The 27,272-nt window shown below is 39.7% G+C and overlaps 1 protein-coding gene and 1 long non-coding RNA gene across 3 annotated transcripts in view; one reads left to right on the top strand and one right to left on the bottom strand.

Moving 5' to 3' along the window:
* KCTD7 (potassium channel tetramerization domain containing 7) overlaps nt 1-1,978 on the top strand; it is a 30,390-nt gene extending 28,412 nt beyond the window's left edge. For both annotated transcript variants that reach the window (XM_089668520.1, XM_089668521.1), the window contains exon 4: nt 835-1,978. In XM_089668520.1, the coding sequence (XP_089524646.1) occupies nt 835-1,211 (377 nt within the window). In that variant the 3' untranslated portion in view covers nt 1,212-1,978. The remainder of the gene's footprint in view (nt 1-834) is intronic.
* Nucleotides 1,979-17,736: 15,758 nt separating this feature from the next.
* On the bottom strand, nt 17,737-22,157 carry LOC149469857 (uncharacterized). The gene is made up of 3 exons (XR_016311485.1): nt 22,021-22,157; nt 20,196-20,307; nt 17,737-18,701 (listed from the first exon to the last, which is right to left on the bottom strand). It is a non-coding gene; the product is annotated as an uncharacterized LOC149469857 (long non-coding RNA).
* Between the last annotated feature and the right edge of the window lie 5,115 nt (nt 22,158-27,272).

The raw sequence follows: 27,272 nt of genomic DNA, 5'->3' as shown, positions 1-27,272 counted from the left end.
ATGTTCAGAAATAGATAAACGGAGTCCACATCTCTATCCAGTACAGAGTTTGAAGTTGAAAAAAGACTTAGTTACGATTTCCATGCAGCCTAACAGAGCTAGAGCAGTTTTCCAAAGAGGAATGGGGCAAAACTGTAGTGTCCAACTGTGCAAAGCTGATATGGACCAATTAACATAGACGCAAGGTCTTCATAAACATTAACATGAAGGGGAATTAGGTTATATTTTGTGTTTTTCCTCATAAGTAATGCCATTCCCTTGAAAAAAGATTTGTTTTCACTTCTACAATACAGATCTGTTGATCAGTGTGAAAATGTATTGCTGTAGGGGCACACTAGCTTCATGCACACTAGCATTTTTTTCTTGTCCTAGAAGCTAAGTGTTATCCTATGTCCATGCACACTATATTAGACTAGTAGCATTTTTCAAGCTTCAGCGTTAAGGAGCAGAAAAAAAATGTTTTTGTAGAGATTTTGGGAACATTTTTCCGACAGAAAAAAAACACTGAACGCTCCTAAACACCCCTAAATGCTCCTAAATGCCACTAAACAGCTTTTTTTCTAGCTTTTTTTTCTTCTACATGTACTGTAAAAATGCTAATAAAACACTAACGATTCTAAACTCTACTACAGCACTACTAAAAAAACCTTCTTTCCAGCGTTTTTTATCCAGATATTTTTTGAGCTTTAACAAAAACTGCTAGTGTGCATGGAGCCTTAAGGAGTATATTGAAGATTGAGTATCTCAAAGCCATGTTTTTAAAATTTACATTATTTACAGTATTTACAGTATTTTGACAGGATTTAAGTTTTTTCAAAACTTTTTTTTTCAAAGATCACTTGGAGCGCATCATTGAAATTGGAAAGCTGCGAGCTATCCAGAGAAAGGCAAGATTTGCTAAGCTGAAGGTCTGTGTCTTCAAGGAAGAGATGCCTATTACCCCTTATGAGTGTCCTCAATTTAATGCACTACGATTTGAGAGGAGTGAGACTGAGTCAAAGCACTTTGAGCACCACTGCGAGGTAGATGTGTCTTTCGGTCCCTGGGAAGCAGTGGCAGATGTATATGATCTTTTGCACTGTATAGTTAGTGATCTGTCTGAGAGGGGCATCGCTGTCGAACACCAGTGCATTGGTGTGTGTGATAAGCACCTTGTTAATCACTATTACTGCAAACGTCCAATCTATGAATTCAAGATCACTTGGTGGTGAAATGCTGCAATTAGGGCATGAAGACCAAACTGCACCTAGGACCAAATACCTTCTAAAATGCACTGCAAGTGTGACTCACAGACTGTTAAACATGTCTATCAATATTTAAGATGTAAAAAGTGTACTAAATACTCCATACAGTACAAAAGCTGTAGTGATGCCTTCTCCAGAGTTACTGGGCTAGTTATAAGGTTGTTTGCACTAATATCACAAATACTAATAGTTTAGTATGAAAGAAAAATAATCTTTAATTTTGTATATATTAGAGATAAATCTGTAAGAATCATTTAGTGGTGTAATTTATTGTCCAGCTGTTCTAGGCTGGTTCATTATTTTTATTATGTACCATATAATGTATTTATTAATGTTAATGCATATAATGCCATGAAGTATATAGGAGGCACTTAGGATCTATAGAGACATTTGCAAACCAGAGAAAATGGGTTTGCACTCTATATATTTAGTAATTTGGTGCAGTTATTAAAGTCAAACATACACACGACTACAAATTCTAACTATATTTGTAATACAAGCCACAAATGAATATGCGCAAAGCTAACTGCTGTTATCAAAATGTTGTGTGTTTTTATCTGACATCCACTATCTCCTGCGCTCAAGGACCAAAAGAAGATTATTAATGAACAGTGTGTTCATCCACTGCTGATCAAAGGTTGTATCATGAAGCTGGGGAAGCTCGATAAAACTGTAGAAGGGGATAAAAGAAAGAGCGCACCAACCTTGCGCATTACTTCAGTAAACAATGAATTTTTTTTTATTTAGGGAATATACTCACAAGAGTAGCGATAAAACAGGCATAAAATAACCATAGTCCACACAAGGTTACAGGTCAATCCAAAGCAGAGATAAAAGCTAACACGTTTCGAAGGGTGATCCCTTCTTCATCAGAGCTGATAAAAAAACACACAAATTCCCCTCAAAGTATTACATAAATCACGGATATTAAACATGGCATAACAGGAGGTAATACTGTAAATGAGCATAAAAATACGCATAAAAATACTGTAAATACTGTAAAACGAACTAGTTTTACAATTAAGCGCTCAACCTTTCCACCGTATATATTTTCCTACCCATTTTTTCTATGTGTTTTTTTATTTTATCATTAGAAGTATTAGTATTTTTATGCTCATTTACAGTATTTTTATGCTCATTTACAGTATTACCACCTGTTATGCCATGTTTAATATTCGTGATTTATGTAATACTTTGAGGGGAATCTGTGTTTTTTTTTTTATCAGCTCTAATGAAGAAGGGATCACCCTTTGAAACGCGTTAGCTTTTATCTCCCCTTTGGATTGACCTGTAACCCTCTGTGTGGACTATGGTTATTGTATGCCTGTTTTATCGCTACTCTTTTGAGTATATTTCCTAAATAAAAAATGTTTTCAATGTTTAAGGTAATGCGCAAGGTTGGTGCGCTCTTTCTTTTATCCCCTTCTACAGTGTGTTTTTATCTGTTCAAGTTGGATATGTTCATATTTAACCTCAATATGTCAAATGAATATTGGCAATTTTGTCATACAAGGCAACCTGCTCACTTAGCACATTTTTGCATCAATGCATGAAAACATGTTAATGGAGTGGTCTCTGATTGGCTAGGTCACTGTAAATAACTATAATTTTTACAGTTTCATCATCTGTGTTTATGACATTTTCTTTATAATGACATCATTGGAAACTTTGCTTACTTGCCACATATTGCTTTCTGTATGAGGGTCAGCCAGGTGCTACATAAGCTTCCCAGTAGGTTTCCAATGAACTGCTTTTAATGCACCAGTCTCATTAAAGAGTGACTAGGCAATTGCCTGGGATTTATCCACAAAATGAGGTTCCAGTAACAAAGTGAATCTAAATTGAAGAGGGACACATAAGGCAGACTTCTTGGTTAAAATCTATGCATGCGTAGGCGCGCGTATAGGGCAGCCTATTCATTTCAATGGACTGCCCTACCTACAAGAAACGTGAGGAAAGAAGTTCTTGACTCTTTTGTAAAATTGTTTCGCACAGAACCACAGTTGCCGATGTGTGGGGGTGCCATTAAGAATTAATGAGATCCCTGCACTTCTGCTAAAGGGCAGCTCATTTCTGTGCATGTCGAAAAAGCACATCATTTTGCGCACATAAACCTACCTGCCTGCCCTAAGTCTTCTGCAGAATGTATACTGAACTGCGCAAGAAAATTTTATATTATATTATAACAGTTTATATTCTGGCACAGATTCTGCATGTCAGGATGACTGAACTTCTTCGCATTCACACACTATGGATCTCAATGCCCCTTTGAATGTGCTCTAAAGGTTATATACTAATATCATGTGCTGATATGAATGTTCACTAAGCAGCAATTAGTAAAGGTACCCTTAAGGTAGAAGGTCTGTCTGTTTGACCTGATAGATTAATTGATTGTAAGTTACATAGAGTATTTGCTATTACAGTAATTGCACGACAGTATCAACAAACCTGTTTTTTTAATATGATCTTTGTTGAGCATATATATCAGTCAACAACGGGAGTTATTTTTGGTATGCATATGCCTCTTTTTCACTTACACAGAAAGTGCAAAACACAAAGCTAGTATAATGCAATAACAAATAGTAACCACATTACCTCTTTCTATTGGTCTGAATACAGTAACTGAGATCTGGAAAATAAATACAGGTTACTATTGTTTCTTTTTTTTTCGTTGAAGCTTATAGGTACCATGAGCAGGTGCCATATTTTTTGCTGTGGTCTAATAAAAACATTCATCCAACTGCAATGACAATAAATAAGTACTGAGCTACTCTCAATAATAAAATGGTTTCCTTATTACTAAAAACTGTGAAAATATACAGTATACTGTATTCTATGTAATGCAAGGTAATGCAGCATGTGGATACGTGCAGACAGACTTGTGTATATACACTCATATATTTACATATTGTGTTTATATCATGTAATTTGGGTAAGGAAATTGAATGACAAATGTTTGATTTACTCTGGAATTGACATGTAAATTCTTTGGCCACATTTAATCTTTATTTTTACTGTCATTTTTGTGTATAAATAATAGCTGTATAGGAATCCAATCCTAGGTGACAGCAGGCTATTATATTTAATAGAATAATTGCAATGTGAAAAGATTGCCCTCTTGACATTCTGGATGCACTGAGATTACTGTGCATGTGAAGTGTCAGCTCAGCACAAAGTGTGCCTTAGAAAAAACAGCCATTCCTTTAAGGGCACTCTGCTATTCTGACTAAGTAAGAATAGGCTAGACATTCCTTCCTTTTACAGTATATACAATGCTCAGGTTCATATCCATTATATATCTGTTGTAGCTGTGAAATTTCTTTCATGTCCATTACGTGTCTAATCAGACAATGGAAAACAAATAGCCCCAGGATCCTCTACCCAAAATGCCAAGTTTTTTGCCAGTATCCTAGGTTAGACAGATGTCAGCTCTGCTGAGAAATGTTTAACTAGTCTTTCCTAGCATTTTTTCTTCAGTTTTTGGCCTCCTGCACACAGGACAGTTTGCAAACTCCCCTAGAAGTCTTTCCTCCTGGCAGTAACGTTTTGGCAGAAAAAAAGCCTGATGCTTGTAAAAGTGTCTAAAATGTTTACCAGCTAGTAGGCTCATTTACAGGTGTCAGGAGCTCAGATGTTACTTCATTTTATTGGCCAGAATAATAATTTATTTTGGCTATTAAAATGAATAAACCCTCAAGTACTGAATGCGCCTAGCGTTTAGACACATTTAGCAGCGTTTAGCAGTGTCAAGTGCTTCTCCTGGATGCACTGGCAGTGGGTTTTTTTACTGCCTCTAAAAGCTTCTGCCACTAAATGCTGTTAAAAGCCTCTGTTTGCATGGACACACAGGCTATCATGCAGGGGAGTTTAGAAGCAGGAAAATAAACACCTAGCACCCCTAGAAGCAGCTGCAAAAACGTCCAGTGTGCATGAGGCTTTGTTCTTCTTCTGTCTTCTTTAATCAATATTCCTCACTACATCTCTGCTTATGCTTGTCTCTTTATAGCAGTCTTTCCCCAGCATTTTGTCCCTTCCTCAGATTGACTTTGGAGTGGAGTACCTGAACCCTGTTAGACTGGATGTTGTGGGGCCAGCCTGAACTGTTACCTTTGAGCACTGAGTTCAGTATTATGGCACTTTGCAGACCTTTGTGAACTGGTAAAAGTTTGCTGTGGAGTGCTTTCCAGGCTTAAAGCAGTAGCTTTTCCTCAGCCTCTGAAGACTCACATAGATCGAAATTCGGCCAGTTCAGGAGGGATGCCTGAATTTCGATCTATGCATGTGCAAGCTTATACACAAGTCTGTATATTGATCTACTTTTATACATCCAGCCTGTCAGGTTTTTTCCGAATGATCAGTACCACAGGCTATAGCCAACAGCACTGATCATTGTATTCCGACGGTGAGGAAGTCTCTCCTAAGGCCAGTCAGGCTGAAGTATTGGGAGTTACCTCACTATTTCCTCAGCTGGGTGCCTTTAAAATTTCCTGCAACCACCTGTTAAAGGGTTACCACTCAGCATTGCCATTCACTGGGTGGAGTTCTGTGCACGCTTTCTAGCTATTCAGCATAGAGGAATTACCATTCACTGCTGCTTTTGCTGAGCTAGACCCCACACTCCTACTGCCCATTCAAAGTGACCTGGTCACTTCTGGTCTTCAGCATCAGCTGCCTGTTTTATTGAGTACCTGTGGCCTTGCCTCACACTTTTGGTCCAGTTGCATCACCGCCATGCAGTTGCAACATATCTAGAGAGGGGACAGACTTTATGGTTTCTGAATCTATGGCAGAAACAATGCCTGCAATCTAGTTTCAAGTGAGCATGTAGTATAAATGTCGACATTATCTGAATTTCCATCAGGTACAATGGTGTAGACTGGGGCGCCTACCTTGCCACTGGGGCCTCTACTGCATCTTAAGATCTTGTGGCCAAATTCATTTGAGCCCTCATGGATACTAGCTGCAGAGACTCTAAGCGTGCCCTCGGTCCACCCTGTACAGAGACTGTCCCTGACCTTCCAAAGGCATTAGAACAAGCAGGCTGGGCCACCGATCACTGTGACCATCTCTAACTCAGATCAGAGTGCCAACAGTCTGTCTTTGAAGAGATTGTTCTTAGGACACTGCTGTCGCCTTCTGTCACCTCACAATTACAGGGTGTTATTTCGGACTATATTGATGCAGTGCTTACTACATTGTATTTCAAGGATTTGAGGGACCCTCCTTCAATGGTTGTCTACCTTTCCTAATTTTCATCTGTCTTTTTTATCCCCCTTCTCGGTTTTTATGGGGTGTAGTTTTTGCGCAGGTTAACGTGTCTGTCTCTGTGTCACCAAGTAGTCCCTGGTGTGATCCTTCAGCCTATCCAGGAGTCGAAGAAGAATTATTTTTCCTGGTTTCAGGGTGCTTTGCTCTTTGGGGAACCATCATCCTTTGGGCTACTCATTGGCTCTTTAGAACAGGTGTTTTTTTCCACATCAGGGATCCCAACCTGGGCAGATCTAATGGCTCAGACTCTGGTGGACATGTCCACGGTGTCTTTGATCTGAGGGACCAGGGGCTTTCTTAGAGCTATTGCTTGAGTTCAGTCATAGATAGGGCAGTTTCTTAGTAGGATCCACTTGGAGTGTGCCTACGGCACCTTTATGTTTCAGGGAGGATGTATGGCTTCATTTTAAGTTTCACCTGATGATTCCTCATCTCATCGTTCTGGGGCTAGGGCCTCACATCTGTTTCCTGACTACCCTTTTGGGGCTGCCTCCCATGCACCCTACTTCTTCAGTCACAGTGACTTAGATGGATTAAACCCCTGAGTTTTCTGACGGACCCAGGAGTCACTTCATATCTTTTGTGGGCTGCCGTGGGTTTTTTTTGCTTTTCAAGGGTTTCCTGGAAAGTTTCATCTAGTGAGAATGGTTGTCTGACAGACAATCTCTTTAGGCAAAAAGTTCCCCTGCATGTAGACTGGCTTGCTTTGTCACCTAGACATGTTTTGACCCTAGGTTATTTTCTGGGACCTGTTTCTTCTACGGCTTTTCCCCAATATTTTGTTATTAACAAAATATGCTATGCTACCCCTTTAAACCTGTTTATAAAATACACTCAGCACAATATACTGTGATCATTACATTCAAAACATCCCCTTAATAATTGACATTAATCCTGTGAAATACAACTAGTCAATTGGGTGGATTACAGTTTATTGTGTTGAGCATTTTTTATACATAAAGGGGTAGTGCAGCTTTTTTTGTTAATAACACTAGATATTTTGTGTTCTGATATCTTGCGAGCTGCTCCTTCATTTTAGTTTTTAGTTATTGTTTTAATTTTATGATGTTTTTATATAAACACTGAGTTAACAGGTTATATAGAACTATTCCAGTATTTGGTTGTCCACATCAGGTCGTGGGTCTTCTCTTCCCTAATGGGAATTTGTTGTGATTTCACCTTTTATTGGTGTGTTTGGTTGATCACCTTCTTGATAGTTCTTGTTCTGTGCCCCTTCAGTGTGTAGTCATTCCTTCTGGTGATGATCAAAATCTTGAGCATTAGGTTAATTCTCTGTGTCCAACCTCTAGTCATTTTGGCAGGTTACCCTATCTGGTAGGTTAGTCTAATCAGATTGGTCATCAGCTTAAACCAGTCCTCAGGCACCATCTAAGCAGGAGGCAGTCCACAGTTATTGCATTGGGCTTGTTAGTGATTTTTATTACGTTGCCCACCCCTCAGTTGGACTACTTTTGGATGTCCAACAGAATCGAAAATTCCTGTTTCCTTATTGGACTTAAAGAAAAAGATTTCATGGTGTGTAAAAAAAAGTTCCTATTTTATATGTCTTAGGTAGGACTTTCCTCCATTGTTATTTTTATTATTATTTATTGTACTTCTGTAATGCCGACATATGATGCAGCACTGTTGTTTGCTTTCTACATGGACTCTGAGAGGCATATTTTACTGGCTGAATGCAAAACTTAATGAAAATGGTTAAAGCAGACCAAAAGCCTTGGATGTCTTTAAAGCTTACACCCTAAAGAAAACCAGTTCCTGTAATAAACATTTTAAACTATAACACAGATTGTAAAACAGTGTCCTGGGAACCATGCAAACAGGGATTCTATGATATGCAGCCCAGTGTCCAGCTCTGCAACCCCTCCAGTACCTTACTACTGCAGTTGACCATAACAGTAACGAACCAGTAGTAATGTGCAGAAGGTAGGAGAGGAAAGTAAGAGAGGTTCACTGTATAAGCTATTGGCATACAAGAGCACACAAGTTCCCAGGGTATCCTGGAGCCTTCTGTGGAGAATTGGGTCTGATATGCAGGCACCTGGAGTATGAGTGGCAGTTTATATTGTGTGATACAAGTGTACATTATTTGTTGTGTTTTGCAGATGTTGGTACTGTTTCCACTCCAGTAGGTACTGTGTACCAGGGGCGGACTGACAACTCATGGGGCCCCTGGGCAATAGGGGATCATGGAGCCCCTGTGTCCTTGCCCAAACTCAAAAAAGCCTATGAAAAAGGTACCAGGGGCATCTGATGGGGCCCCCTATTGACCCCGGGCCCTCGGGCAGTGCCCGAGTTTCCTAATGGTCAGTCCGCCCCTGCTGTGTACTTTTAAACCTAGTACACTGCATACTAGTTATCTTTACTAAACACTGGTAAGTGTAAATCTGTAAAATATATATACAAATACTGCAAAAAAAAAAACCACAGAACTGCTACAACAGTAAATATAGTCCTTGCTTCATTCTACATTATTTGAGTTGTGTTCCTCCAGTACTCTTTCACAGTGAATTGAAAGTAGTGTCCACAAAGATGTAATGTATTTTGTTTGCATGTCAGTTTTATTTAAATATATGGATTTTAATACCCAGTACTGGACATATGCCAGTTTTCAGGGAATTTCAACCAAGTTCATCAGCTGTCAACTGCAAAAAATTACAACAGTGATGATGCAACCTACCACCAACAGTTTCTCTCCAAACAATGAAATGATATAAGTGGTGAGGATAGTTGCTTACTTCTATCTGTTTTATTTTTTTGTGAGGGTAATTAAGTGTCTCAAAATTGCCTTGTGTCTGGCCAGCCTGAGACTATGATGGTAAAAAGTGAAAACGTATTTTGTTATAGTGTGTATTTTTTTATTTTCTTAAACCTTTAATAAATGCACAAGGTAACGTACTGTTAGAAATACAGTATGATGCAAAATGTCAGCAATGCTTTTTCTAGAGACTTCTGTGTTCACACAATATTACATATATTTGTCACATGTAATGTTTAGTAATCATGACAAGTACTAAATAAATACATTCTGCTACAAATGAGTCAATGGTAATATTTCAATATATGTGTGCAGAAATGGCAATATTGAATTTCAGAAACTGTGTACTATTCGCTCTGTGTCAATATTTTTGCATTACCTTACAGCACAGGTGTCAAACTGCCGGCCCTCCAGCTGTTGCCAAACTACAAGTCCCATGAGGCATTGAAAGATTGACAGTTACAAGCATGACTCCCAAAGGCAGAGGCATGATGGGACTTGTAGTTTTGCAATAACTGGAGGGCCGCCAGTTTGACACCACTGCCTTACAGTATATATTTTTATAATAATAGGAGTATAAGTTATTTTGGATGCTTTTTCATTTACTTGTACAGTAGAAGCCATTTGGTGAAGCATTAAAATAACAGGAGTGGTATCACCCATTGCAGTAAGTAAGATCTGTTCAATTATTTATTATAGGTACTTATATAGTGCCGTCAATTTACGTAGCGCTTTACATATATATTTTACATTCACATCAGTCCCTAACCTTCATAGGGTGTACAATCTAAAGTCCATAACTTACATTCATACACATATTAGGGACAATTTAGACAGGATCCAATTAACCTACCAGCATGTCTTTGGATTGTGGGAGGAAACCGGAGTACCTGGAGGAAACCCACGCAGGTACAGGGAGAACATGCAAACTCCAAGCAGGTGGTGCCGTGGCTGGGATTTGAACCAATGACCCTAGTACTGCCAGGCGGAAGTGCTAACCATTTAGCCACTGTGGTGCCCGTTATAACTTCTATTTTATGTATGTTGATAAAAGTAGAGAGAAAGTATTGCCCAGTCAGTACATTGCATTGTTTGTATGTGGTCACAATTTACTGACAAATAAATCAGGTCTAAAGCTGGCAATAGATGGATTGAAATTTGGCTGGTTCAGCAGGGACCAGCCAAATTTGGTTCCATCTATAGTCATTCCCGTTTGAGATGATTTGACCCATTGATCAATTCTTCTTGACCAGGACTATTGGAAATTTTGTTCTTGATCAGCAAATGCAGCTCAGTGTACAGTATACTGGCAGCAGAAGAGTCCCGCTGTCAGAATATAATATACAGCGGGGGGGATTTTTTCATCCACCTCAAATGTGTGGATAGGGGAATTTATATTTTTTTTTCGCATTGGGTTGTAGGATCTGTAAGAACTGTGTAGATTAAGGAAACCTACCACCATCAGTTTCTGACAAAGCTGTGATCAAAATTGTTAGGGCCAATTCAGAATATACATTGTTATTCTTATTAGGGCTCTTGTACATGGTTGTATAAAAGTACAGTAACTAGTATGTACAGCTTTATAGCTTAAATGGCCCCATAGCTAGGACACATGTGCCTTCTTAAAGAAGCCACCTAGTGACCTTCTGTTGCTAGGACGTGGGCGGCTGCTCAAGGAAGATGCCTACCATTCTGCATTGCTAGGAAGCAGCGGTTCAAGAAAACAGCCTATTGTTCAGATCGATAAAAAAAACACTGCGTTTTCTTGCAGCTGTGTGCATACGTCCTCAGGGTGTGCTGCAACAAGGCAGTCCACTAGTTTTGAATAAGCTGCAGCACACATTATTGTGTGGGAATAGAACCCTTTTTTGGCACCACAGTTGTGGTTTGCTGCATTGCTCACTACTGAAGCAGTGAATTGGAAATGAGTGGCAGTGCAACACACTGTAATTCTCATGTTATTTTGTGTTGCAGTAAAATGTGTATTAAACTGTGTTTCTGCGACACATACGTGTAAATAGGCGCTTAGTTATAGATCACCCTAATACAATGTTTAAAGTAGAACTATAGATACAAGATAACATGCACATTATGGAGTTAAATTTACTAAAGACCCACAAAACTTTCTATCGTGATAGCAAAGGACATACATAAGATGCAGACACAGAGGGTGGAATTTATTAAAACTGGGACAGCTGTGCATGGCAAGCAATCAGCTTCTATCTTCAGTTAAGCTTTTTTTAAAATTTATTACGGGTACTCAATTTACACAGTGCTTTACATATATATTGCACATTCACATCAGTCCCTAACCCTCAAGGGGTGTACAATCTAAGGTGCCTAACTCACATTCATACATACACATACTGGGGCCAATTTTAGATAGTAGCCAATTAACCTACCAGCATGTCTTTGTGTGAGTGTGGGAGGAAACTGGAGTACCTGGAGAAAACCCTCAAAGGCACAGGGAGAACATGCAAACTCCAGGCAGGTGGTGCTGTGGTTGTGATTCGAACTGACGACCTTAGTGTTGCTTTCACACTGGCACAGTGGCGGATCACTTTTTAGAGGGGGGGCAGAGCAACATTCAGGAGACAATCCTCCTGATTGCATGTCCCCCCCAGCAGAACTGGGGTTTTGTATAGAAACATTGTTCCTTATCTACAAGCCAAATGTTTGTCTCATGGTTATGACACGGGCCCGTTGGCTTTAATGGGCAAGTTTGACAGGTAACAAGTGAGTTAATTTTGCTGCAGGCACAAAGCAAAGCTTCACGACCATGGCATGTGTACAGTCTCCTCCAACAGGCAAAAGGTTCAGCCGCACACCAGAGGATAGATGAATACAGTGTGTCTATTGATCCATAGGACACACAAAACACCAGGACATGAATACAGGAACTGTTAACGCGTTTCACACGATCTTGTGCTTAATCATGGTTAATCATAATTTGAAATTTTTAAAGGGTAAGTTCACCTTCTAGAACACGGGTGTCAAACTGGCGGCCCTCCAGCTACAAGTCCCAGGAGGCATTGCAAGATTGAGAGTTACAAGCATGACTCCCAAAGGCAGAGGTAAGATGGGACTTGTAGATTCGCAACAGCTGGAGGGCCGCCAGTTTGACACCCCTGTTCTAGAACATGTTACATGTTCCATCCATATTTAGGGTGGAACGTTTCAGCTCCAGCAGCCAGTTCTCTGATCATCCCCTCATTGTGACAGCGGACCGGGAATCCTTTCCAAGGGTTACAATTCAAAAGCAGTTCGGCCATGCAGGGCTCCGCCCACATGGCCATGTGATTCATTCACAGTTTCCTGTGAATGTGTGAACTGTCAGCCATTGCTGAATCTGAATGAAGTCTGAGGTCGCTAATGAGCGCTTTCAAACTTCATTCACAAGCCCTGCAGCTTGTAAACAGTCAGTTTGAATGAAGGTAAAGGCTGAAACCTGCAGGGCTTGTCTGCAGGAGTCTGACATTGCACCGCTAATCCACTGATCACATGAGCAATGCTTTCCAGGCTCCTTAATGAAAAAAGTAATACATGCTATTTTTTTCCTGCAAAAACATGTGCGTTTATTATTTTTTCCCAAAAGGTGAACTTATCCTTTAGCAAATGTGCAATTTTGTTTGCTTTTCCTTTAGTGCCATCCAGTGGCATAAGTGGTGAATAACCCAATGAAATGTAAGACCTTTTTAACCACTTGCCCTTCAGAGGATTTACCCCCCCCCCCCCTTCCTGACCAGGCCACTTTATGCGTTATGGCGCTGCGTCACTTTAACTGGCAATTGTGTAGTCATGCAACGCTGCACCCAAATGAAATTTACGGCCTTTTTTTCCCACGAATAGAGCTTTCTTTTGGTGGTATTTGATCACCTGTACGTTTTTAATTTTTTGCGCTACAAAAAAAAAAAAAGGCAATTTTGAGAAAAAAAACTATATTTTTTTACTTTTTGCTATTAAACATATCCAGTAAAAAAATTTTAAAAAATCAAATTTTGTGTAAATTTAGGCCAACATGTATTTTGCTACATGTCTTTGCTAAAAAAAAATCCCAATACATGTAAATCAATTGGTTTAGGTGAAAGTTATAGCATTTACAAATGGCGGTATATAATCACTGGGATTTTATTTTTGCTAGTAATGGCGGCGATCAGTATAGTGGGACTGTGGTGGGCATTCTGACACTGGAGGCAACTGACTTGGTGTCACTGACATCCCCAGTGACACCAATACAGTGATCAGTGCTAATAAAAAGCATTGACACTGTACTAATGGCACTGAGCAGGAAGGGGTTAATATGTGGGGCACTCAAAGGGTTAACTGTGTACTGTTTTATTTTGTGCAGTATCTGTGTTTTCAACTGTAAGCACACTGCTTTGCATGGCTCTGCATACAAACAGTGCACACTGTGCAGGAGCTGATGTGAGAGAACTGTATTGTTTACATATAGCTCTTTCCCTCTGTTAGTAATGCTCCTCGATCAACAGCCAGGACCCGGTGATTGACAGCCGAGGCTGCGAATAGCGGCTCAGGTAGGACACGCGTCCCCTACCCGGAAATGCAAAATCACATATATATATGCGTCATTTTGTGCACCCATGCCGTACTGTAGCAGTATCGCTGCTAAAGGGCGGACTAGAAGCGGTTAATAAGAAAAAAAAGTTTTAGCAGCATTTAAAGCCAAGGTCCAGGTTTCCTGGTGCTTTAACCACTTCAAGCCCGGACACTTTTACCCCCTTCCTGTCCAGGCCAATTTTCAGCTTTCAGTTCTATCACGCTTTGAATGACAATTGCGCGGTCATGCAACACTATACCCATATGAATTTTTTAGCATTTTTTTTTAGACAGATAAAACTTTATTTTGATGGTATTTATTCACCACTGGGATTTTTATTTTTTTTTTTGCTATATATAAAAAATTCAAAAATTTTGAAAAAAGTGTTTTTCCTATACAATTTTGCAAATAAATAATATTTCCTCATAAATCTTGGCCAAAATGTATTCAGTTATCTTTTTAGTAGTAGTTTATGACCAAAAATAATAATTTTTCAATTTTTTTTTTACATTTTTATTTTATTTTTTTTATATTATTATTTGTTTTTTGTTTGTTTTTTTACATACTGTCACCCTAGCAGTACAGTGTCACCATAGTGACACTGTACTACTTCTGGGGGGTTATGAAGATTTTTCTTTTTTTTTTTACACTGATTGTTTTTACACCCATAAAGCAGGCTGTAAAAGCAATCATTTCTCCTTCTCTCTAGCTGCATTCTTGCAGCCATTGAGAAATACTGTGTGAGCTGTGATTGGTCGCAGCTTGTCACATGGTACAAGGCTGTTGTGAATAGCCTTGTAACATGTGACCTCTGTGATCATTCAAGTGAAGTGACATCTTGCTTACTACTCTGCATGTGATCATTGATTGGCAATCAGTGATCACATGATCGGGACCTCGCACAGAGGTCCTGTACAACGATCGGTGTTCCACTGTGTCTGGAGGACACAGCGGGCACCGGATCGCGGTGCTGCGCGCTCCCAGGGAGCGTTTATAAACGCCCACCTGCCCCTGCACTGCTGTCGTTTATATACATGGGCCAGGCGGGAAGTGGTTAAATAGTTTGTGCCAAGCTGGCCCAAGCTAATTCCATTACTAAGTGATTGAACCATGCTGTATCGTACTGTAGTATCATCAGCTACATACACTATGGTGAAGCTGTGTTCCTCAGCAGTATGGGTGACTGGATGCTTTAGTCATTCAGGAGAAACCTTGTATTTTTATCAATAGATACAAGTCTTCCTCTGACTAAGTCACACATACAAAGAATAGGTGCTGCAACCCTCACAGCATGTTTTCCATAACGAGTATATATCTTACCGTGCGACTCCTGCGGTTTCCATCCACTGAACCAGTAAAACAAATCATATAGAATTGGCAACAAGGTGAAGATGAATTGTAGAAATTTTTTTCAGATGCGGAGTAAAAATTGTTCCAAAATGCAAGCAACACTAATGCGTTTCATTCAAACAAGACCTTACTCATAGTTTCTTCCTCTGATTGGCTGAGGTGGAGAGGTGGGTGGATGCTGTCACAATGTCCACCTCAGTCAATCACGAGGAAGCCTTGTTTTCATTGATAAAGGCTTCTCCAGAATTCTGTGAAGCATTCAGGCCAACTTGATTTTGTTATGGCAGCAGGAAGGAAGGCACTCATACTGCTGCGGAACACAGCACAGCAATACTGTGTTGATTTACTAAAACTGTTGAAAGCAAAATCTGATGCAGCTCTACATAGAAACCAATCAGCTTCCAGCTTTTATTATCAAAGCTTAATTGAACAAGATGAAGTTAGAAGCTGATTGGCTACCATGCACAATTGCACCAGATTTTGCACTCTCCAGTTTTAATAAATCAACCCCAGTACTGCATGTAGCTGAGCACACGGGGTTATTTACTAAATCTGCATTGTGCAAAAGCTGGTGCAGCCCTGCATAGAAACCAATCAGCTTCCAGCTTTTATTGTCAAAGCTTAATTGAACAAGATAAAGTTAGAAGCTGATTGGCTACCATGCACAACTGCACCAGATTTTGCACTCTCCAGTTTTAGTAAATCAACCCCAGTACTGCATGTAGCTGAGCACACAGGGGGTTATTTACTAAAGCTGCATTGTGCAAAAGCTGGTGCAGCTCTGCATAGAAACCAATCAGCTTCCATTTTTTTTTGTCAATGCTTAACCCCTTCACGCCTAAGGGTAAAACAAATCTTAAAGCCTAAGCACAATTTTGCAACTTTGATATGTGTTAGCAAAACTACTTTGTGCATCCAGGTGGATTATACCTTGTTTTGTTCAGGACAAATTGGGTTTTCATTTGGTGGTAAATGGTAATGGATATCTCCTGATTTTTTTTTTATTATCAAAGGAAAACTGTCCCAAAATAGTAAAAAAAAAACAAACTTTTTTTTAATTAGTTGAATATTTCTTACTGCTACCATAACCAACCACCAAAGAACAACCCAAAATAATTTCTCCTTTTGATGATCTCAACAATACCACACGTGTGTATGTTAGTTGTTTGTACCCGTAGTACGGCCCAGAAACAATAGTGCGCATTTTGCTTCTTTTTTTTTGATCCTGCAACTAACTGCCACTGATGCTAATTTAAAAAAAAAAAAAAAAAAAATCCTGACCAATAATGCTGCCTTTGACCCAAACACTAACCCTGGCACTAATCTAGATCAAACCTTGATATAGGTATATTTATTTATGTATTTATTTATTTATTTTTATTTATTTATTTTTGTACAAAAAAAAAAATTCTCTCTGAAAGGACAGAGAGATACGATGTATCTCTCTCCTCCATTCAGAGATAGAAAACAAGGGGGTTTGGGCAGGCTTCCCAGTGACTGATCACTATGATATCCAATCAGAGGCTTTCACAGTGATCATGTGACCCGGAATCTGGAGTTCCAGGTTCCGATTGTTAGATACTGACACCCCGGTCTTTGTGCTGGGAGCGCATCCCAGCACAAAGACAGGTATGCAAATTAGTGGCCCCATCGAAAAAAGCCCAGTCCAGTGGGGCCGCTAATATGCACATGCTTGACTCCAAGGGGTTAATTGAATAAGCTAATATTAGAAGCTGATTGGCCACCATCCACAGCTGCACCAGATCCTGAGTGCACCAGCTTTAGTAAATTTCCGCCACAGTATCAAATCACTTATGCCGGCCATAGACGGGTCAAAAATCGGCTGATTTTTCATCCGTTTTTCGTTAGTGGGTTAATTGGGCGGCCGTTTTTCGGGGTGTTTGCACATTTTTTTTATCGGGCATGTTGGAAAATTTGCGGTCGATTTTGACGATCGGCTGATTTTCCCGGCAATGATAGGCAAATCGGCTGATCGTTTTCCCGAAAAAAAATCTGCACATCAGCCGTGACCTGCAAGAAGAAGAAGAAGTAGAAGAAAAAGAAGAAGAATAATAATTCCAGTCCACTATTATATTTTATATGAAAAAGTCTTGCGATTGCAACAAATGTATCCATTTGTATCCGAATAAAAACATCTGTATCCGAAATGGATACAAATGGATACATTTGTTGCAACCGCAAGACTTTTTCATATAAAATATAATAGCAGACCGGAATTCTTCTTCTTCTTATGTATTGCTCCCCTGTCTCTGCAAGGCACAGAAGTAATTATGGGGTTAAATGCCGACCACAGATGGGACAAAAATCGGCCAATTTTTTTACCGTTGGTGGTAACATTGGCCGATCAAAAGACAGATTTTGTTTGGCCCAAACAAACTATTTAAAATGACAGGACACCTGTACTTCAGATGTGCTGGGGTATAATTGTAAACCTTTCTGCAGGTGTATGTACCCAAAACATTGACAATACTTGTAGAACACGTGTAACATGTATAATAATTAAGTCAAGTTCAAAAAAGTGCTAATAAGTGTAGTTGTACTTTAATAAATAATTGACAAATAATAAAAAAAAAAAAATACATTTGGTCAAAATATTAAGACATGCTGGTGCTTGACAGCAGTTGCAAGAGTTTAAAGTATATCTAAAACCTAGACACAATAGGAAGTGGGGAAAAAACCTCTCCAAAGTGAGGTAAACCCCCATTTAGAGAGTTCTAATTAGGACAGGTACCCTCATTTGAAGATTTCCCACTATACCTGTTCTAGTGACACCTATATTCTGGATTTCTTATTTCTTTCCTGCTACCAAAGAGGGTGAATCTTGCACGTACAGCAATAAAAGCCCTGGCAGACGATCTTACCCTTTCTTACTACATCCAAAATTTAAAGAAAAAATAGTTTGCCATAGATTTTAACCTGTTGGTGCCAATAGTATGCAAATATGCGGCTTCTCGGCGGCTGGGCCTTGACACCGAACTGCTGCACATTTGTGTGCCAAAAGTCAACAAACATGTGCTGAGAGTGCACGCCCTGCATGCTCCCAACACGTTTACCGGTGCCTCACAGATAGGTCCTGATCACTACTTGTAAACGGGACCTTTCCAATCATCTGACCGTTGTGACAGCCAATTACGGCAGTCAGATGACCCTAAATCCCGCAATCACAAACCCCTTAAAGGGCTGGAGGCACCGGCACCGAGGGGTTAAGATTAGTATACTGTAGAAGCTTATTCAGTAACGTAATAAAACAATACACAAAGTAAAATTAGTGAATCACAGTTGTAAGAAAACTACCAGGTTTTTTTTTTCTTACTGATTTACAAAACTCTAATAAAATGATAATTGTACAAGGGCTGTTTGTCATTCTTGCTGCATTTTGAGTTCCTTGTGTTTGTTGTAGTTTTCAATAGCCTTGATAACAGGACCCTTTTTAGCATCTGCACAAAGTTTCCACTCCTTCTGTGTCTTATCTTTGATGCGTACACTAGAAGAGAAACATATAAATATTACATGAATACAGTCATTCTATCAGTGCAAGGCTGCCTAAGCAATTAAAAGACCATTAAATATGTACTAAGTCAAGTAAAAGAATTTGTACAGACAGTGATGCATTGGACATGATATGGCACATTTTGTATTTTCTCATCCTGTTGCTGTATGTTAGCTACAGTTTTGTCAAGCAGGTCACAAAAGTGGTCATTTCTTGTTTTATGCTGTGGAATTACTTGGTAGAAACTACTTTGTAATGGAAAATTTAAGTTTCCTCTACACTGGAAACACACACAGATCCATAGTTCCACTCAAGACTGGCCTCTCTTATGCATGGACATCCTGGGTGCTGGCCATTGAAGCTTGTCTCCACTCTTCAGTAAAGCATGAAAGAATGTCAGCTGTTCTCCACTTAGCTCCTCCTAAAGTATTTTTTAATAATCAATTAATTAACTGCATACTGAAAAGCCTCCACCCAAAAAAACAACCTTCCTTCACGCGTTTCACCACTCCTGGCTTGCTCATAAGGATATGGGAAGTCCCCTATTCATGTGAGCAAGCCAGCAGCAGTAAAGTCTAGCGCCCATACTAAAGCTCATTAACGCCTGTCTACCGCCCATACTAAAGCTCATTAACGCCTGTCTACCGCCCATACTAAAGCTCATTAACGCCTGTCTAATGCCCATACTAAAACTCATTAGCGTCTGTCTAACACCCATACTAAAGCTCATTAGCGTCTGTCTAACGCCCATACTAAAGCTCATTAGCGTCTGTCTAACGCCCATACTAAAGCTCATTAATGTCTGTCTAACGCCCATACTATAGCTCATTAACACCTGTCTAATGCCCATACTAAAGCTCATTAACGCCTGTCTACCGCCCATACTAAAGCTCATTAACGCCTGTCTACCGCCCATACTAAAGCTCATTAACGCCTGTCTAATGCCCATACTAAAACTCATTAGCGTCTGTCTAACACCCATACTAAAGCTCATTAGCGTCTGTCTAACGCCCATACTAAAGCTCATTAATGTCTGTCTAACGCCCATACTATAGCTCATTAACACCTGTCTAATGCCCATACTAAAGCTCATTAACGCCTGTCTAATGCCCATACTAAAGCTCATTAACGCCTGTCTAATGCCCATACATACTGAGCTGGGACAGATAAGAGCAATGCTCTGTGCTGGTACTGACCAATCAGAATCACTATGATCTGTCCTGGAAGCACTGCTGAAAGAAGAAGGAGAAGCATGGTGAATTTAAAACCCTGGGCCACTGCACTCGCTAAATGGGCACGTACAGCTCAATACCCACAGAGGTAAGTACTTTCTGAAAAGGTGAACTTACACTTTTACCCTTAGGTAAACCGTATAACATTTAGAGGACATCAGACAAGGCCTGTGTAAAATTGACATGTCAGCAGAACACTGTGCTAGATTGGCATTACAAAGAAATATTAAGAAATTTAGCAAAAGACCATACTCACATAAATGCCTTGCGTTTACAAATGTCATCTGTCTCAGTATAGCTGAGGATACTGTCCCACTTCAGCCGGTTAATGTTTGGCACACAACATTCTTTGTAAATGTAGTTTTTAACTAGAAATAAAAACATAAATCTATGATGGGCTTTTTTAGTGAATGCAGAATATCCATGCATTTACTATTCTTGATGCCTGTCAAAAAAAGTCAAGTCCTGCATTTAAACATTTTCTTCCATTCCACAGATAGTGCATATAAAATCAGAGATGTTTTAGTAAGGCTGAGTAAGGAAGAAGTATGGTATGCAAAGCGCAACCACTCAGCATTTAGCTTACTGTTGGCTGATCAGTTAATATACTGTAAGTTTTGATAGCTTGCTTTGGTTTACTGTTCTTTATCATCATTGCCAAAAGCTGGCCATACACTAGCAGAATTTTATTTGTGATTTTTTTTTTGTTTTCAGAATGCTCGATTTCCTTAAGCCTAGTATGCATTATCAGTTTTTTTTCCTTTTAGGGCCAGTCCACACCACAAAAGCGCTCTCCAGATGCATTCCAGATATGTTTTTGCTTACAGTTCATACCGCACTCCATTCCAGTGCAGTTTTGTTGCAGTTTGCTATGTTCCAGTACAGTTCTGTGCAGAAAAAATGCAGCATGTTCTACTTTTTTTTTTCTGCACTGGAAAATGACTTGAACTGACTGCACTGGTGTGAACTAGGACTGTGCATGTATTTTTGATGCAGAAAAACACTGGGCTGCATCTGGAGTGAACTAGGACCATTGTAATACATGAAAAACACTGTGCATGCATTTTTGATGCAGAAAAACAATGCACTGGACTGCATCTGGTGTGAAATAGGACCATTGCAATACATTGAAAACACTGCATGCATTTTTGATGCAGGAAAACACTGGACTGCATCTGGTGTGAACTAGGACCATTGGAGTACATGGAAAATACTGCATGCATTTTTGATGCAGGAAAACACTGGACTGCATCTGGTGTGAACTAGGGCAATTTGAATACATGGAAAATACTGCATGCATTTTTGATGCAGGAAAACACTGGACTGCATCTGGTGTGCACTAGCCCTTAAGCCAGTGGGCTGAACAAAAAGAAAACTGAAGAGCTAAGAAGGAGATCCTGTATTAACTATCCAATGTTAGTACAGCGATCTCCCTGCTGAGCTATTACGTTCTGACAGGGGGACGGCCCCCCTCCAGAACATGCCGACCAGCGGCTGAGAGCGCTGATCGAATGCCAATCAGCAGACCTATTTAGTTCATGCCCCTTCAACAGAAGCTGGACGTTCAGCCGACTTCTGTCAGACCGGCTGCCGTTCACATGAGCCGAATGTCAGCCATTTTCTCTTGAACCAGCTGATACCATCCAATATTTTGCCCGTGTGGATAGGGCTTAAACATTGGTAGGTGCAAATCAACATTCGTTTTTGACCGCAGTGGCAAGAAAATTCGAAAGAGCAGGATGATAAATTTTTCTCAAACAAAATAATTTCTGACAGTGTATGTGGTTTACATTTGGTAAAGTCCATTCACTCTAAAATCGAATGTTAGAAGCAAACAACATTTTAAAGTGCTTTCCAAATGACATTTGTCAAGCAGTCAAATGTACTGAAAATTGGAAACTTACTGATGAATTGTCAGTTTTAAAGAGCAGTCTGGTAAGAATAAAAACAACTGATAAAATTAATATGTAAAATTATTTCCCCAAGTAAATTGTTGACCATATTAAAAATAGAGCAGTCCTTCTATACAACACAAGGGATTATAATAATCAGCATAGATGACAGTATAATAAGACACTTACATATGCTAGTGCAGGAAACCTTTAATGCTAGTAGCACAAGTGCAGCAAAATAGACAGTTCTCATGGTGGATGGAGTGCTGACTCTTGAGAGTATTCTGAGTATCTAGTTGAGTTTTGTCTGACATTTTATACTTTTCCTAAAGATGGAGGAAGAGTGTAATGGGGATTTTGTAAAGGATGTTATATTAATAGTTGTCATTTACAGCCACGTGCGTGTGGGAGGAAAAAACAGTAGGTGTCTGTAACAGAACAAATGCTTACAAATACGTTTGTAAGTTAAGTAACTGAATGATGTATATAAGGAAGTGACCATTACGTATACAGAGGAAGTCTCTCCGGCATCGGAACTCCTTAGTTAGAAATGTCCATGCTTCCACGCCACATTGTGCAGTAATATATCAGTTTTTAACCACAAGATGTTCTGTTTTCACAAAATTTAATTTTCAGTTCTACAAATTTTGTTACATCACTGGATTATAGACAGATACACTATAGAAATAAAACACAGAATAATGCAGCTTTGTAATCAATAAAACATATTTAAAACCCAAATGAAAAAATATATATATTGCAGTTTACCAATTTGTAGATGTGGTGGCTGTATTAGACTTTTGTAATTTATTTTCATCTGGTGATCCAGCTAGTAAGTCTTTTTATTTTTTTAATCTCATTTAACAGACCAAGCTATCCTTCAACTATGACAGGGTTGAGGCAAACCATTTAACATGGACAGAGGTGCTTACGAGGATCAGATTTTATTTATGTTAAAATTTTAATCCAAAAAGGAATAAAACTGTTTGGTGTAAGTGTTTATTAGTTTGGCTTTAATTTGTTAGTCGAGTCCATCTAAGACTGGGTTCACACTAATGCGGTGCGGGACACTGCATGTATATGGAATTACATGCAATGTCTGTGCGGTGCGATTTGAGCCATACATTTTGTATGGCTCAATTCACATTGCATCCACATCAAAAAGGTGCAGGACCCTTTTTTTTTATCCGTGTCTGAATTGCATTGCGTGGGTGTTTTCACAGTGTTCTCACCTATGCAATGCGATTTTCGCAATCGCATCGTGTTTTGCGATCTCTTTCAGGGTGTCATTGATTTAACACTGACACCCACACCAGATCACATGAACACATCAGTGTGAACCTGGTCTTAATCTATCTAACACTTCCCTCTCCCCAGACTGACAATGCTGCTGTCCAAGGGTGTCACTGGGTCTCCTCCAGGGTTTTTTTTTTTCAGTGGGAACGCAGTTACAGTGCTGAATGTATGTAATGGCAAGGGTGCTGGGGTGTGCTAGACAGTCTATTGATGCTGGCTGCTGGGAGATCTATTGTTGCTGGGGGGTCTGATGTTGAGTGGCCAGTTGTTGGTGGGAAGGATCTCCTGTGGGTGAGGGGGGAGTCTATTGTTGCTGGCTGCTGGAGGGCCTATTGATGTTGGCTGCTGGGAGATCTGTTGTTGCCCCTGGGGAGTCTATGGTTGCTGGTATGGATCTATTGTTGCTGGGGTGGTATTTTGTTGTGGGGGGTTCATTGTTGCTGGGAGAGTCTATTGGTGTTTGTGGGATCTATTGTTACTGGCTGCAGGGGTTCTACTGTATTTTACTGTTTTCTTGTTCTCATCAAATTCCATACAAATTACTTAGCACCACAAAATGATACTTGGTTCTGTATTCTTTAAAAGGGACAGTACTGGGAGGTGGATAGGGGGTGGAACCAAGGGACGGTGCTTGGAGGTTGGTAGGGGGCGGATACAAGGGGTGACTCAAAAGGTGGGGAGTTCCTGCACCCATTCCCTGGTCTCCTCCATCCAGAGTAGATACATCCTAAAGCTGGCCATAGATGGATCAAAATGTGTCCGGTTCAGCAAACACCAGCTTAAATTTGATCCATGTATGGCCAATCTTTCAAACAGGAAAGTTGGAAAACTTTTATACATCAATGTCCCGCTGTAAGAATATAAAGGTACAGTGAGGAAGATTCTTCCATCCACCTCGCTTGTGTGGATAGGGGAATCAATTATTTTTTTTTAGCAGCATGCTGGATCAAAAAAAAGGAGGATCCATCTATGGCCAGTGCAAGAGGAGAGAAAGTGTGTTACTGTCTACATAACCAGGTGAAAATAAAGGAAGAAAAGGCCTAAAATTAAGGCAGCCATCACATCTAAAGACTGGTATACTGCATTTAATCACAATTTTGTTTTTGGGTTTAGGTATGCCTTAAATTTATTTTTTAAATGCAAGCAGAGTAATTATTAATACCTGGATGGGACCTATTATCAGCCTCTTGGAGCCTGTGTACAGAACGGTTGGGGTGTGAGAGGAAGAATCAGTACAAGGAGCCAATCAGTTCATTTACTGACAAGAAGCATGCTGATAGAAAGAGAGAGCAGAGTGACAGAAAGATAAGCTCATCAGATCCAATGATTTTCCTTTCATTCTCCAGTGGCAGACTGGGGCAGGTCCTGGGTGACCCGGGCTCAGAGGAAGTGGGTTGGTTGATATCGAATTATCTTGTTATTGGTGGTTGGGGTTCTACTTGTTTTTTTAAGTGACCGATAAACACAATTAATATAGTTAGCTGTTTAAAGAGATATTAAAGACCCCGCTTAGCCAGAGCAACAGCAAACATCTACAATAAAATTGCATCATATTCCTCACAACCAAAAAACTGTGGATTTATTTACCAGAAGAGTATAGGGTGTTCATTCACTTAGCAAGTAGAATGCTCAGTTTGAAAGATGTTCACAGGTTTATTGCAGATTCATCAGATTTATTAAGCTCAGGAAACTTTGCAAAGTGAACAGTTTCTTTAGTAAATCAACCCCAATGTGTTTTTGAGTAGTACTGCCAGTAAATGTTGATGTGGTGGAGTATGTGAGCAATATCTGAAATGTGTGGTGTGCATTTGTATTCAGCCCCTTTACTCTGATACCCCTAACTAAAATATCACCTAATTCACCTAATTAGTAAATAGAGTCCACCTGTGTGTAATTTAATCTTGGTATAAATACAGCTGTTCTGTGAAGCTCTCAGATGTTTGTTAGAGTACATTAGTGAACAAACAGCATCATGAAGGCCAAGGAACACACCTGACAGGTCAGGGATAACATTGTGGAGAAGTTTAAAGCAGGGTTAGGTTATAAAAAAATATCTCAAGCTTTCAACATCTCATGGAGCACTGTTCAATCCATCATCCAAAAATGGAAAGAGTATGGCACAACTGCACACCTACCAAGACGTGGCCGTCCACCTAAACTGACAGGCCAGGCAAGGAGAGAAGAGAAGCAGCAAAGAGGCCCATGGTAACTCTGGAGGAGCTGCAGATATCCACAGCTCAGGTGGGAGAATCTGTCTACAGAACAACAATTAGTTGTGCACTCCACAAATCTGGCCTTTATGGAAGAGTAGCAAGAAGAAAGCCATTGTTGAAAGAAAGCCATAAGAAGTCCAGTTTGCAGTTTGTGAGAAGCCATGTGGTGGACACAGCAAACATGTGGAAGAAGGTGTTCTGGTCAGATGAGACCAAAAATGAACTTTTTGGCCTAAAAGCAAAATGCTATGTGTGGCGGAAAACTAACACTGCACATCACCCTGAACACATCATCCCCACCGTGAAACATGGTGGTGGCAGCATCATGTTGTGAGGATGCTTTTCTTGAGCATGGACAGGGAAGCTGGTCAGAGTTGATGCGAAGATGGATGGGGCCAAATACAGGGACATCTTAGAAGAAAACCTGTTAGAGTCTGCAAAAGACTTGAGACTGGGGTGGAGGTTTACCTTCCAGCAGGACAACGACCCTAAACATACAGGCAGAGCTACAATGGAATGGTTTAGATCCAAGTATATTCATGTGTTAGAATGGCCCAGTCAAAGTCCAGACCTACATCCAATTGAGAATCTGTGGCAAGACTTGCAAATTGATGTTCACAGACGCTCTCCATCTAATCTGACAGAGCTTGAGCTATTTTGCAAAGAAGAATGGGCAAAAATTTCACTCTCCAGATCTGCAAAGCTGGTAGAGACATCCCCAAAAAGACTTGCAGCTGTACATTGAGCAAAAGGTAGTTCTACAAAGTATTGACTCCGGGGGGCTGAATATAAATGCACACCACACTTTTCACATAACCATTTCTCATTTTCCTTCCACTTCACAATTATGTGCTAATTTGTGTTGGTCTATCACATAAAATCCCAATAAAATACATTTACATTTTTGGTTGTAACATGACAAAAGGTAGAAAATTTCAAGGGGTATGAATACTTTTTCAAGGCATTGTAAACTTAAGTCAGAGCTGCACTGTTTTTTTTATCGCTCCTGTGATGGAGAAGGTGATCGCTGATGACTAGACCTCACTTAGCAACATCCTAGCAATATCCTGGGAGTATTCCAGGCAGGCTTTGGGAGGTATGTGAACAGTCTACATCTATAGCAAGGACTTTATTCAGCTTTACGGTTTGCACAGTATGTTCTTATCTACAAACACCCCTTACATGGATAGGCAATTTTGTTTGTAAAGGTGAACTAATCTTTTAAACATTTCATTGTAGGGGTTTCCCAGGTGCTGAATATATTTTGTATCATTCATGATCCTTGTATAACTGTTTCCCATCCAGGATTTATATATATATATATATATATATATATATATATTTATATATGTATATATATATATACAGTTGTTTTCAAAATAATAGCAGTGTGTTGAAAGAAGTGAATAAAGCTCAAAATCCTTCTAACAGCTTTTATTTCCATACACACAAATGCATTGGGAACATTACACATTCTATTCCAAATCAAAACATGAAGAAAAATATATCAAATTTGTGTTGTTCCTCTAAAACAATTGATGAAAAGTGAATATTAGACTGTTCAAAAAAATAGCAGTGTTTGTATTCTTCTTTACAAACTCAAACATTCACTATATCAACTGAAAAATGTTTGAAGATTTTGCTTTCCTTTGAATCACTTAATTAATATTTCGTTGTATAAGCACTGTTTCTGAGAACTGCTGTACATCTGTGTTGCATGGAGTCAACCAACTTCTGGCACCTGTGAACAGGTATTCCAGCCCAGGATGATTGGACTACATTCCACAGTTCTTCTCTATTTCTTGGTTTTGCCTCAGAAACTGCATTTTTGATGTCACCCCACAAGTTTTCTATTGGATTAAGATCCGGGGATTGGGCTGGCCACTCCATAACGTCAATCTTGTTGGTCTGGAACCAAGATGTTGCACGTTT

The sequence above is a fragment of the Staurois parvus genome, unplaced genomic scaffold, assembly GCF_062004578.1.
Source record: "Staurois parvus isolate SC_StPar_1 unplaced genomic scaffold, SC_StPar_1.0 ptg000058l, whole genome shotgun sequence".
In the NCBI taxonomy this organism is placed as follows: Eukaryota; Metazoa; Chordata; class Amphibia; order Anura; family Ranidae; genus Staurois; species Staurois parvus.
This window is presented reverse-complemented; position numbering and strand designations above follow the sequence as displayed.